The sequence below is a fragment of the Aythya marila genome, assembly GCF_965140915.1.
Source record: "Aythya marila genome assembly, chromosome: 5".
NCBI lineage: Eukaryota > Metazoa > Chordata > Aves > Anseriformes > Anatidae > Aythya > Aythya marila.
Genome location: NC_139046.1, coordinates 64,568,409 through 64,580,830, shown reverse-complemented (window position 1 = coordinate 64,580,830; position 12,422 = coordinate 64,568,409). Strand labels below are relative to the sequence as shown.

Genomic DNA, 12,422 nt, shown 5'->3' with positions numbered 1-12,422 from the left:
ATGACTGATCATAAGTTAGGAACAAAAGCCCGGGAGAGAAACATAACACAAATGGATAAAACAGTGATGGTTGATGGAAATAAAATAAGGATGTGTAGGTAGTACATACCTAGAATGAAAATCTAATAACACCCAAGAAACTTTAAAAGAAACATCTGCAGATTTTGTGTAATACCTCTGTGAAGACGAATACAGGGAAGATGAGACTGCAGCTCCACTGAAGCAGGAAATATGTGCCTCTTGCAGGAGGTAGATCATTTGTGGCAGGGAGCTCGTAAACATTGCATAACAGTGCAGTAATAGACTCACAGCCCTGTAGTCTGCATTGCCGTCTGGAATGCAGGACTCCACATACCAAATGAGTTCAGCTTTTGGTCTCTGCAACCATAATGTTATACAGTGTGGAACACTCTTAACAGAAAGTATCTCCACTTACATACAGTGATGGAGGGGCCTTTCACTGATATTTTCTATCATTCTAGGTAGATTTCAGCTTGGAGTTTTATAGACTTTTTCTTATTTCTTTTAGCTCCTCTGTAAAATAGATGTACATGTAGTTAACTCTTCCCTCAAAGATAGTATGAGGATTACAATAAGCAAGAGCACTGTTCCGGCATTAGTGATAAAATAACCATAGAACACTCTCTGCTGGAAGGATACTGTTCCTCTAGGTATATTCTTAATGTGATGAGGTCATATTTGAGCATCTGTGTCTTCAGATCTGCCCATTTCAACCCAATGTTCTTTTAAATTATTAGGCTGTTAGGCCACTGTAGCAATGAGCTCAGCTTGAGAAACTGCTCAGCTTGAGAAACCAGCAACTGGGCACAAAATTGCATGTATTGAGGTATGTGTAGTATTCGGTTTGCAAATCCTTTCAGGACACAAATGAATTGTAAAAGGCCCTTAGAATTGTAGATAGTCAGTATTTGGTCCAAGAGTGACACTTGCACTTAAAATACACTAGGTCTCCAGATTTGTACACAATTCCTCCTTTAAATATAGATTTTGGAACTCCAGAATAAGATCTATTTAGTGTAAGGTGCTTCTTAAATACTATTGTTTTCCAGAGGAAGAAACATTTCTCTAGCTTCTATTGTAATCTTAAGTCCAAGGACAATCTTGCAAGTGTGCATGATTCAGACTGAGTATTTCCCTTCCTCATATAACTCAGCCATGTGCATCCAGTCTGATGTGTACAGAAGTAGGCCTTTTTAGCCCTTGCTGATTTAACTTCAAAATTTGCATTACTGTCTGACATTTCAGATCTGCTCTTCTTTTTAAATGCACTTTAACAAACCTCTGCAGCCAAAGTCCAAACTGTCCGATGCTGAAGATTAGCACTGCTCCTTTGAGTTAGTGTAACTGTGTCAACTGAATAACTGCTCCAGTGAGTATTAAATGTAAGCTAGAGGGATGCACTAATTTTACAGCAGTGCACAAAGAGCCCAGTTTGCAGAGTGAATGAGTATGTTTAGAGAACTGACTTATGTAATTCATCTATTTTGGGCACTAGCTATCCCTGAAGTTCTGAAAAAGGTAACTGGGTTGGGCTATTTATAAAGTCCGTTCCTATAGTTACAGCACAGATGCTAGCATGCAACAAAAACAGTTAGCTCAAGCCATCTCTTCTGTGCACCTTAGTAAATCTATATTCTCACAAATGTTTATGGATCTCCCAGATACAAACAGATTTTTGGGTCCAGAATACTACTACTACCTTTGCACATTAGTTTGTCCTATTTCCTTTCAGCTTCTGACTGTGCCTTTGTACTGTTTTTCAGGTCATTTGTATTAGAGATACCCAGAGACTCCTTTAAAAGGAGTTTCCCAGTGTATGCAAGGGGAGACAGGGCATTAATCTTGAGAAAACTAATGAGTCATTGCTTAAATTCTTCTTCTGTCTTAAATATCACAAGGCTGCTAGGGATTATGGTTTAGGATGTGCATAAAAATTCATGTGAAAATGAAGCCCATAACCAACAAGTTCAGTCTTGAGATCATACAGAATTAGAAAAATTACTTTTTATAAGGAATTGAAGTAATGGTTTGCACTAGTATCGTGTATGTTTGGGCTGCTTCTTACGGATTCTGCTTTTTTAATATATATTTTGCTATATATATTCATTGCTGTCTTTTATTAAGCACTGAAATACAGTCAAGAGAGAATTTTGCAGTGCATAGTAAGAAGGGGGAAAAGAGTCAAAGGGAAGAAAGTTAACTGGCTAATGGAAGAAAGCCTGTTCCTAACATATGGGTTACCACTGAAAAAATCACATTAGGGACAGGACTGTATAGGGATGGCCATTTTAATATGGACTCTGAAGCATGGAAAAATGAAGTGACTTGCTCAGGCAGGTGATGAAGAGCCACAGATAGAAGTGGTTAATTTTCACCTTCACTTTACTATGCTAAGAAATAGGAAGATTACAATATAAAACAAAAGGTAGTAGAAAATGAGAGCAGAAATATAGGACTGGGTCCTTCACTACTCAGCCTTCTATATTGTCACTTATGCATAATGCGAGCTAAGCAAATTTTGATTTCTTAGTATCCTAGTTCAAAATGCATAATTAAAATGACAATATGTTGTGCAACAAAGTGTGGATCTGTGCCTTTTACTAAAAGCCTAGAAAACTAGGATAAGGAATGTAAATTTCAGATGGAGGGAGAAAAGCAGCCTAGGAATATGTTTCAGCAGAGGCTAAGCAGAGAACTAAATGTTTTATCAGGAAAATCAAGATAAACTGTGTAGTTTGGTGATAGAGAAGAAATATATATGCCAGCAAGCAAGATCCAAGAGACATACTGACTAGTATCATCTAATTCATTGAAATTACCACTACATTAGAGTAATAACATTCTTCTCTACTGAACATCATAATAGAAAAAGCCAGGCTGATGATTTTTAGATTCAAAACCATTTTCTTCTTTTTTATCTCACCAGCTGAACATAGAGACTGAAACATAGAGAAACAAAGAAACAAAATCAAATAACTGCTAAGCACCGAGACTCACGAATTTTACCATAAAGTGCATTTTACCATAGACAACACTGTCAAATCCAACCACAGAAAAGAATGAAGTAAAAAGGAGAAAAAGAAGTGACTGGTGGTCAAAATACATAAGGGGCTGGACTTCCTGACTAATTATATTATGATAGTTACTGTAAGAATTTCATGTTAGTACTGACATTTCGGGAAATTTTAAGAAGAAAAATGAGTTTTCAGAAAATTACTGATCAATATGGAAGGATTTAAAATATACATAAAATGCAAATAAACAGTATTTAAAATGTCTTTTGAGTTTTGTAAAAGAAAATGATTAATTCAAGAATTTGATATTGACAATTATTAATATCAAGTTAATAATTTAGTGAAAAATAATGACTAAATAAAGGAGGGAAAATAAAGAAAATACATTATTACTTCAGAGCATAGTATATATACAGACTAAATATACAAATAAGTTAAAAGAGTACTTGAAGATACTTCAGGTAAAAATATTTGACAACAAATTGAGTTAATCTTCAATAAAGTTTGCTATCTATAAGTTTTAATTTAAAGTATTTGATTATCTGGGACAAGTTCTTTAACATACAACTTAAAACATTTTATTTGCCATAATTAGCATCTCAAATACTGAAACACTTTGTATACAATACAACACATTTTTGTCCTTAGTAACAGTTATTAGAAGGTCTCCATCTTCCTGCATGTTTGCATAGCACCTAACACAGTATTTTCTTTCATAATCCAAACAAAACAATGTTTTTTTGCCAGTTCTCTATTCTCCACGTTTTTAAGCTGTTTATGAAGGATTTTTTTTCAGAACATTCACTGGACTGAAGAAGTCTGAAATGTTATTTTTCATTTGTAAATTGAATACATCATTCCCATGAGATTTCATCACGCTCCAGATCGCTTGCTTGGATACTATCTGCTCATCTGCAGTGACTGCAAAAAATATGGGAATATGAACTTGAAATGCCTTTTCAGTAGAAAGAATAGGAAAATATGTGGCTACCTGCATAAAAAATGCAGACCTTCATTGCTCCTTCCTGGGTCATCCTGAGTTGTCAATGCTGTTTTATGCAGAACTAGCATATTCAGTTACAACAGTCTTTTTAGGTCAAATCTCTTACTTGTAGGTATCTGCTGTTCCCTAGCTCCCACCTCTAGATTCCAGTGGATACTAATATGTAATTACTCAGAACTGTTTTAGTAGATGTCTTAATGGATTTGAAAATGTTTTAGAATGTGTGTGTGTGTCATACATGTTCAAGAGAGGGTTCCTAAATCTTTAAGCCTTGAGTGAGGTTCTTAAGCCTGGAAAGGGAGGGGGGGGGGATTTTAGATTCATCCCTGTCATCAATGCTAGATGCATTTTCTGCGCATTTTCAGGGATTACTTATACTCTCAAAACTGGTCGCCTTGTGTCGCTTGTCAGGAATGCCATGTCAATTTCAAGGATAACAAAAAAGAACACAAGGCCCCATTAGAGCAATACTACATTTCATGTCATTAAATGGGAACTCAAGCCTGAATCAAGTACTTACAGCTAGTAATAGGCCAATAAACACCGTGGCCTATATAGGACTGTGTGTCTGCATATGCATAAACATATACCATTCCATTTGGTATTGACCCCAGAAATCTGATGATCCAACAACACTTTTGAATTCTGTACCAGCTTCTTATCTACTGAAAAAGGTCATGAAGTACACTATGCTTCATTATAGCAATGTATTCAGCAAGACATTGACAACATGCTTCATTGTCATCAGGGCTAATATTCCACTAAGTAATTACTGACTATAAAATAATTTATCAGAACTTTAATATGTGAAGTAATATCTATAGTTTCATATACAGTTCTATAAACATTTATACCTTTAGTCTACAATTCCCTAAAAGTTATTTAGCAATGTGTCAGTACCTATGAGTTGAAATTTAAATAAAGCTTCCTTAACATTCAAGTTATACAACTGTATTTTCGTTACTGACCATTGAAATGTCTCTGTAGGAAATAAGATGTACCTCATCGTCATGACTTTGCTTAACAGCCATTTTAGCATTCCTCCTGGATGTTCTGGGCTGTTTCTCCAAGTTTCAGATTCTTCTCATGAGAAAGAGATGAGGTAAGCACAGCTCTCCATTTAGGCTTCAAAACAGCCATGTAATGCTATATGAAATTCTATGCAGCCATGACATAGGGTGGCATGCAAAGAGCAAACACTCATACATTCATGATTATGTCATCAAAGCCTGACATGTCCATGATAGGTCAATAGTAATTCGTAATAAACTGGGTATCTCCATTACGTAACTTGGATAAGTTACACTGACAGCACAAATGGGTGTCCATTTAGACATTGCATGTTTCACTTAATCAGTGAAAATTCTAAAAATAATCTGGATCAAAATTACCATTACAGTGTCTAGATTAAGTCCCTAGGCAACCATGTGTAGTTGAAGTCAGGTGAATGGGACTAGACTCTACCAGCTTCTGTTTTCTTCCTAATCTTTTTCTCAGTGATCTTTGCATTTAATCTGTATTTGTTTCCATAAAACAGAAACAAAGAGCATCAATTTTTTACTTTCCTTACAAAGAAATCAGGGAGATTTGTTAACATTCTGATTCTCAGATGAAAAATGCTATGTAACTGGATAAAGATTATTTCCAAATTTCAGTAGCTGCAAAAAACACATTTTATGAACATGGTAGACCACCTTTTGATTTTCACTTGTCTGCAGGTTTTTTCATCTAATTGGAAATTGGCATGTGGTAGAAGCTTCATCTAGCTGCAAGAACTCAAAAGGCACCTGAAGATACCCAGCATTGCTTAAATAAATTACCAAACATGCTGCTGTGGTATTTGAAAAGCCACAAATCTTGTCAATCAAATGAAGTTCTAAAGAGTTTACTGACTGTCACTTTGGATCTTCATTGTGTCAAGGCAGAACATTCCTTGGACACATTTAGAAAGGTTGTCTCACCAGTTATCCAGTGGGCCACCAATGATCTGTTCCCTTGCTCAATGATCTACTAATATTCTCTTAGTCATAGTTGCAGTTAGAATACATTTTATCTGGAACTGTCTACCGGAACAACCACAGTGGCAAAAAAATGATTTTGTAAATAACATGGAAAAAAAATAACTTTAACAGTTAAATCTTAAATCTAGGGGATTAGAATCCAGAATTTTTAAGGAATATTAATACACCAGATTATATAATTGATTTGTGAAAATATTTCTTGGTCACTTAGTATATAATCCTAGAAAGTATTATATTCCACTAATGTACCTCAGGATGTGTTTAGTTTCAAGGTACAATATAATACTTCTTCCTAACAAAAATGAATAGACTTTACAAAGTAGATTATTCAGTATTCAGTATTTTTGGAATACAGCCATTGTTTACCTAGCTGGCTGTAAAATCCGTCTAATTGCTTTCCACTTGTCTTCAACCTGAGTGTCTGATTACATGCAATGGTACCAATTCAAAGTAAGGTGTCACGCCTCCTGCAAACAAAGAAACACGGTGGTTTTTTTCATGTGCAGTTGATTAAAGTATCTGTACAATCTATAAGGGAAGGTTAAGGAAGGGTAGTTCTTTGATCAAGATACAGACTTGTCAGAGGAATAGGCTGTGGTCATCTTTTCCCTCCCACCCTGTCATTTCAGCATCTTCAGGTTTTCATCTCTCTCTCTGATAATGCAACAACATACAATTCCTTGCAACCAATTGACAAATTGGTTGCCTTTCTCTGGTAGATACCTGAGATATCTAACAGTTCATAGTTTCTGGACTGCTCTATTCAGTTCTACCCGGTTTTATACATTGGCTCATTCATAGTCTGATAGCCTGCCATTTTCAGAACATGGAAACTCAGAATCCATTGTGGGTTTTCTCGTCATGTTCCAAGAGAAGCAAAAATTGTCTCTTGTCTCATTTGTGTGCTGTAGAAATGTATTCTCACTAACATAAGGTAATTTCCTAAAAAAATTGTGATTTTTTTTTTCCACCCATTATCTATATGCACACTTATAAATTCAAAGGATGATGAAATGCTTTTTCACAGCAGAGATTTTATTTTTGCATTTGTTCCTTAAGAGTTTATATACCTCTTTATACCACAGTGACTACAAATTCTGGTTTTAAGCCTCCCATGGAACAGCATTTCAGCAGGTGTTAGCCCCGATTTCTCCTCTTCCATTAAGTAGTGCCCAAAAGAGACCTGTTGTTTTTTTATTGTTTTTTGTTTGTTTGTTTGTTTTACAGGGATGATTAAGAAAGAGAAAAAAAAATCAGAACATGAATCTTCATCTTCCTGAAACATTAAAAGAGCTCAACATCATTTTCAGCTGAGAGTTACTCAGTGAATACACTGTGTTCAAAGGAAAATGTTCACAATTACAGTATTTTGTAAAAGAATTACATTCATTTGGTCCACTAACTGTCATTCACACATTTGATATGCCATGTTTAGTGAACACAGATGACATGAGATAAGTATTTTCAAATAACCTGATTTCTCGGTATCAGGGATAGTCCAAAACATATTTTTTTTCAGTATATACAGATTAAGCAATATTTAACTGTAATTAAAAATTTATATAGTAACTATCACAGGCTCTATTAGTTAACAAATGTATATCTATATTTCAATTTTTAATTCTTTTTATTATTATTTTTGTATCTTCTCTCATTCAGGGAAAATGTTGCAGTTCTAATTTGTCTTCTATATTTTTTTCACATGCAACTTCCTTTCAAATGATCAAGTTTAGCAATCTTTGCTTGAGATTTTGGGTACAACAAATTTAGTACCTTTGAATAAAAATGACATTGAATAAGCAATCCTTTTTCAGAGTTGCTATAAAGACTACGTATGCTTCAAATCAGCCAGCTAAAATCACGTCTTAAGGGCATATGCACTAACAGACTCTAAGCTGTCTGAAGTCAATGAAGTATTTTCAACTGCAATATACTCTGGTGCTTTCTCTGTCTCATTTTTTTCAAGGCTCCAGCCTGGGGTCTCTTCCAGATTTACATGTGCATTGTAAAGTATGCAACTTCAATAGAAAGAGTAACATCTGCAGCTCAGGTTTGTTAATACTCATTTTGCAATTGTTCTTAATGGCTCATTGCCCATTTTCACTATCTGTTGCTACCAGTTTATACGAAAGCATGGTTTTTTTTAATGCCATGCCCTTGCTATATGTTGAGTTGCTAAAGCCTTCAGGTTAGCATTGTTAGTTGCTGAAGTGGATATAAATCTCCTAAGAAAATATATCATCCCCATAAACCTCTATATGCTTTCTTATTTGTGTAGGTAGAAGGATATTGACAACCGATTAATACTGGAAGCCAGCTCTATCCTGATCTCTTGAACATGTTTAAGTGGATTATTTCTTTACTTCTCAGATTACTATTTACTGAGGGAACCATGAACACTTTTTGGATTTTTTTTGGAGCTTCTGTGTTTCCTTCCTTTCCCCATGACAATACCATCTTCACAATTCAATATCTGTTCTGCCTTTTTGTGAAATACTACAGGTATATAGATAGCATAATCTAAATAGTATTCACTGTAAAAGCAATGATAGCTTCCGAATGGTGTGTTAAAGTGTGCAGATGTAAACATATATTTTTTTCCTGATTAAATGGGCTAGAAATCAGAAGAAGCATCTACTGCACGAAAACTATCATGCAGCCAAAAATAGTTTTTATTCATACATATGGGATAGTATTATTTACACATTTTACTTCTTAGAATGTAGGCAGAGTTCTTTATTTCTTTGCCAAATTTTTTAAAGTACTAATTTATATCACAGCCTCTTCAAATGCCTCCACTTTATCTAACACATTTGAGTGATTCAGGTATATCCGTAAGTGTAGGTGCAATGGGGTTCTAACACTATATTTTAATGACTTTTCAGTACCATCAGTTTCTCATTAAAAACATGACCTTCTATCATCTCAGGGCTTCTGCTCCTCTTCGGTATATTCTTTTACAAAGAAACCTGGAATCTGACCTAAAGTGTCAGTTACCTATTCTTATAGGTATAAGTATTCTTATTTCTCACAACTATTACACTTATTAGCTTTTCAGTATTTTTTATCTTGCATTTGTAGATCACTAACCCACTGCCTGCATTTAACATCACAAAGCTTTCTCTGCAAATCCTTCCAACCAGCTTCAGAGATCACACTGTCTTGGGCATAGATCTATGAGTAAAAGGGGACTTGAATTTAAAAGTCAAACTTCTTCACAGCTACCAAGGATACTTTTTCGCTGAGACCTTTCTTTTCCCTGTAAATGCCAAATTAACAAAAGCATCTGAGGGTGGGTACAAGAGAGTCAGGAGGGTGTGTGTTGAGAGTGACATCAACTGAGACAATAAAAGGGCTTCTAAGTTACTTAGAAGCTCTATTTTAGAGTTACATTTAAGGGCCCACTAACCAATTCAGTAGTCTTTAAATACACTTGACATCAAGAGACAGTCATCTGCCGACATACCCAAACGAGAAATCTGTTTAAGATAGTATCTGGTAAGTATATATTTTATTTCCAAGTTCTCTAGAAGGCTTATCTATAAGATTTTATCATTGATTCTTTATTCAGCTTTTACTTCAGCTTCTTTTCAAACTTAAAAATAGTATCTTACGGATAAAGTGAATGTATGTAAGATCGAGCTGTTTTGTTATCTGAACCGTATGTTTGAAATGCAGAAGTCCGACACAGTAAACTAGAAATTTTTAATATTGACTTAGATGAACTGCTAGGACCACATTCATTCTATCAAGGAAGATGCCATGTAGTAAATGCTTTTCTGACCTAGTGTGAAACTGCAGAAAATATTGCAAGAATGGCATTCTGGAGTTTTATATTTTTAATATTTATGTTACCGTCTATCAAATTTCTTAAGCTCTAGAAAAAAAAGAAGGAAAAAAAAAAAAAAAAAAAAAGGCTTTTCTGGCTGTCAATACTGAAAATCCAAACTGGAAACTGAAATTTTGTCTGTGTCATACCTGCTTGCTGTAGCATCATCAATAACAAATATTCTTCAAGTACAAACCAAGTGGAAATACTGATGATGATATACAAAGCAGAGTGGAAATCATACTGGCAAGGCAGGATTTATAATGAAAAAATGTAGGGCTTAATTCTCATTTCTCTATTGTGAGATTATTGTGAGATTCTCTACTAAATGGAGAATGAAATAACTCAGTAGAGATATGACACTATGCAAAATTGTCAAGAAGAGCGTCAGCTTCTTCATTCTAAAGATAATGCAACTAGATGACACAAAAGAAATAGCTAAAAGAACAAAACTTTTTCACTGGCATAGCTATATATAAGTATTTCAATAGACTTGGAGCATATCAAGTATAAATGATAAATAACGGTACTAAAAGGACACAATGCTTTTCAGCCAGTTATTGAAAACATGGGTACCTAGATGAGGATGATGCAGAGCAGCTAAGGCTCACAGAATTTTTTAGACTTGCCTACAAAGTAAGTTGCTCACAAAACTTAGTATAGAACTAAATTCTTCTGTTGCATTCCTTACTCTAACCCATTTCATGAGAAGAATGCTTTTAAAGTCACTTCTCTGATGTCTTTCTTCAACCTTTCTTTTTTAGAACAGTAATTACCTGAAATACAGATTTATACATGTATTAATTACTATCTTTGCAGACAAAATGACTTCTATAATAAGACTGGCCAAGACTGCAATGATTTTATCTGCCATATGCTTTTTTACAAACTCTGATGGAAGACCAATGATGTAAGTACATTATTATACACTTTGAAATTTTGCAGGATAATGTTAGCTGTTCTTGAGAAGATGGTTTGTCTGTATATAAGTTTATGTGTATGTCAGGCTTTCTATCCCTGTTTTTGAACCCCTTGGCCCAGCCAGCCACACTGTCTTCTAGATACATCTTTAGAGATCTCATACACAGAGTTCTTAAACATTTTTTGAAAATAGTGGAGGAAGAAAAGTCATGTAAGTGTTCTCTTAGGAAGATCACTGGGGACGGTTGGACCAGATGACCTTGGAGGTCTTGCCCAACCTTAATGATTCTGTGATTCTGATTACATGTTTGGAGGATCCTAAATAGAAAAACATCTTTCTTATTGTGCAAGAGTCTAGCTGGACCTCACCTGTGGGCACTAACATCAATCAGCATTGAGATACAAATCCACAGGAAACCATGCTTCCTTAACTCTAGTGTTCATAGAAGAGTACTCTGAACAAATACCATAATTTTATTAATCAGTTAACTCTTGCCATGTTAAGCCCTAAGCTCAACTACAACAGATAAAATAAATGGTAAATATACAAACACTATTATCATGGAACCGGACTACTTCCCATTTTTGATGCCTTCTGACTAATATACCTATTGTCATTAACAAATTACCATCCACCTTCCTCCTCTTCTCCAGATGTTATTCTATCTCTGACAAATTAGAAAGGAAGGTTGTACAGCTCTGTATTGCTGAACATTACAAAAGTTTCCAAGCCTGGGTTTTGAGAGAAAATCACGAATTCAGAAAGACTCTGCATCTGTTCCTTTGCTTTCCTTTCTTTCAGGAAAAGATCAGTGAGTGAGATGCAATTAATGCATAACCTTGGAGAGCATCGACACACTGTGGAAAGACAGGACTGGCTTCAGATGAAACTGCAGGATGTGCACAGTGCCCTTGAGGATGCTAGGACCCAGGGGCCTCGAAACAAGGATGATATCATCCTGGGGGAGATAAGAAGTCGGAGGCTGCTCCCTGAGAATTTGCGGGCACCAGGGCAGAAAAAAAAACATTGATCTGGACAAAGCTTATATGGATGTACTCTTTAAAAGAAAGCCATAATGAAAAGACCAAGAGCATTATATCTGTCCAAGTAAGCATGTGTCTGTAGATCACTGATCAAGTAGGGCATTTTATTATTATTTATTCAAACTACAATAACGATTAAAGGCTCCTTTCAAGACTGTAGCCCCACTGAGTTAGGCATTTCACAGCCAAATAAAAAAAATGTATTTACAGGCCATCCATGACCATTGCTGCTAATTTCTGGGTATCTTTTAAATAGCTAATATACCTTACAAATTTCCAGGGAAATTAAAAACAAACAAACAACACCATAAGAAAGCTAAAAATCATTTAAGACCAGTTCTACCACTCTTATACAGAGAGCATTTGTCTGTAATCATTAGGTCTACTTGCCCTGTTAATCAACAGTGCATAAATGCATCTGGCCAAGGGTTAAACTTTAACTTTGTACTAATGAAAATATGTAAACTTAAATCCACATTTATTTTCAGAAGAAGGCCTAAAACCAGATGAAACTGAATTGCATAGCAAAAGCTGCATGATAATAATTTCAGATTAAAGACTGCAAATAT

At 35.1% G+C, this 12,422-nt stretch overlaps 1 protein-coding gene across 1 annotated transcript; it reads left to right on the top strand.

The window, feature by feature from the left end:
* Positions 1–10,712: 10,712 nt before the first annotated feature.
* On the top strand, positions 10,713–11,840 carry PTH (parathyroid hormone; the record flags this gene model as incomplete). Its single annotated transcript, XM_082760561.1, has 2 exons — positions 10,713–10,798; positions 11,612–11,840. The coding sequence occupies 2 exons, from the start codon at positions 10,713–10,715 to the stop codon at positions 11,838–11,840; spliced, it is 315 nt and encodes a 104-aa protein (XP_082616687.1).
* Positions 11,841–12,422: the final 582 nt, after the last annotated feature.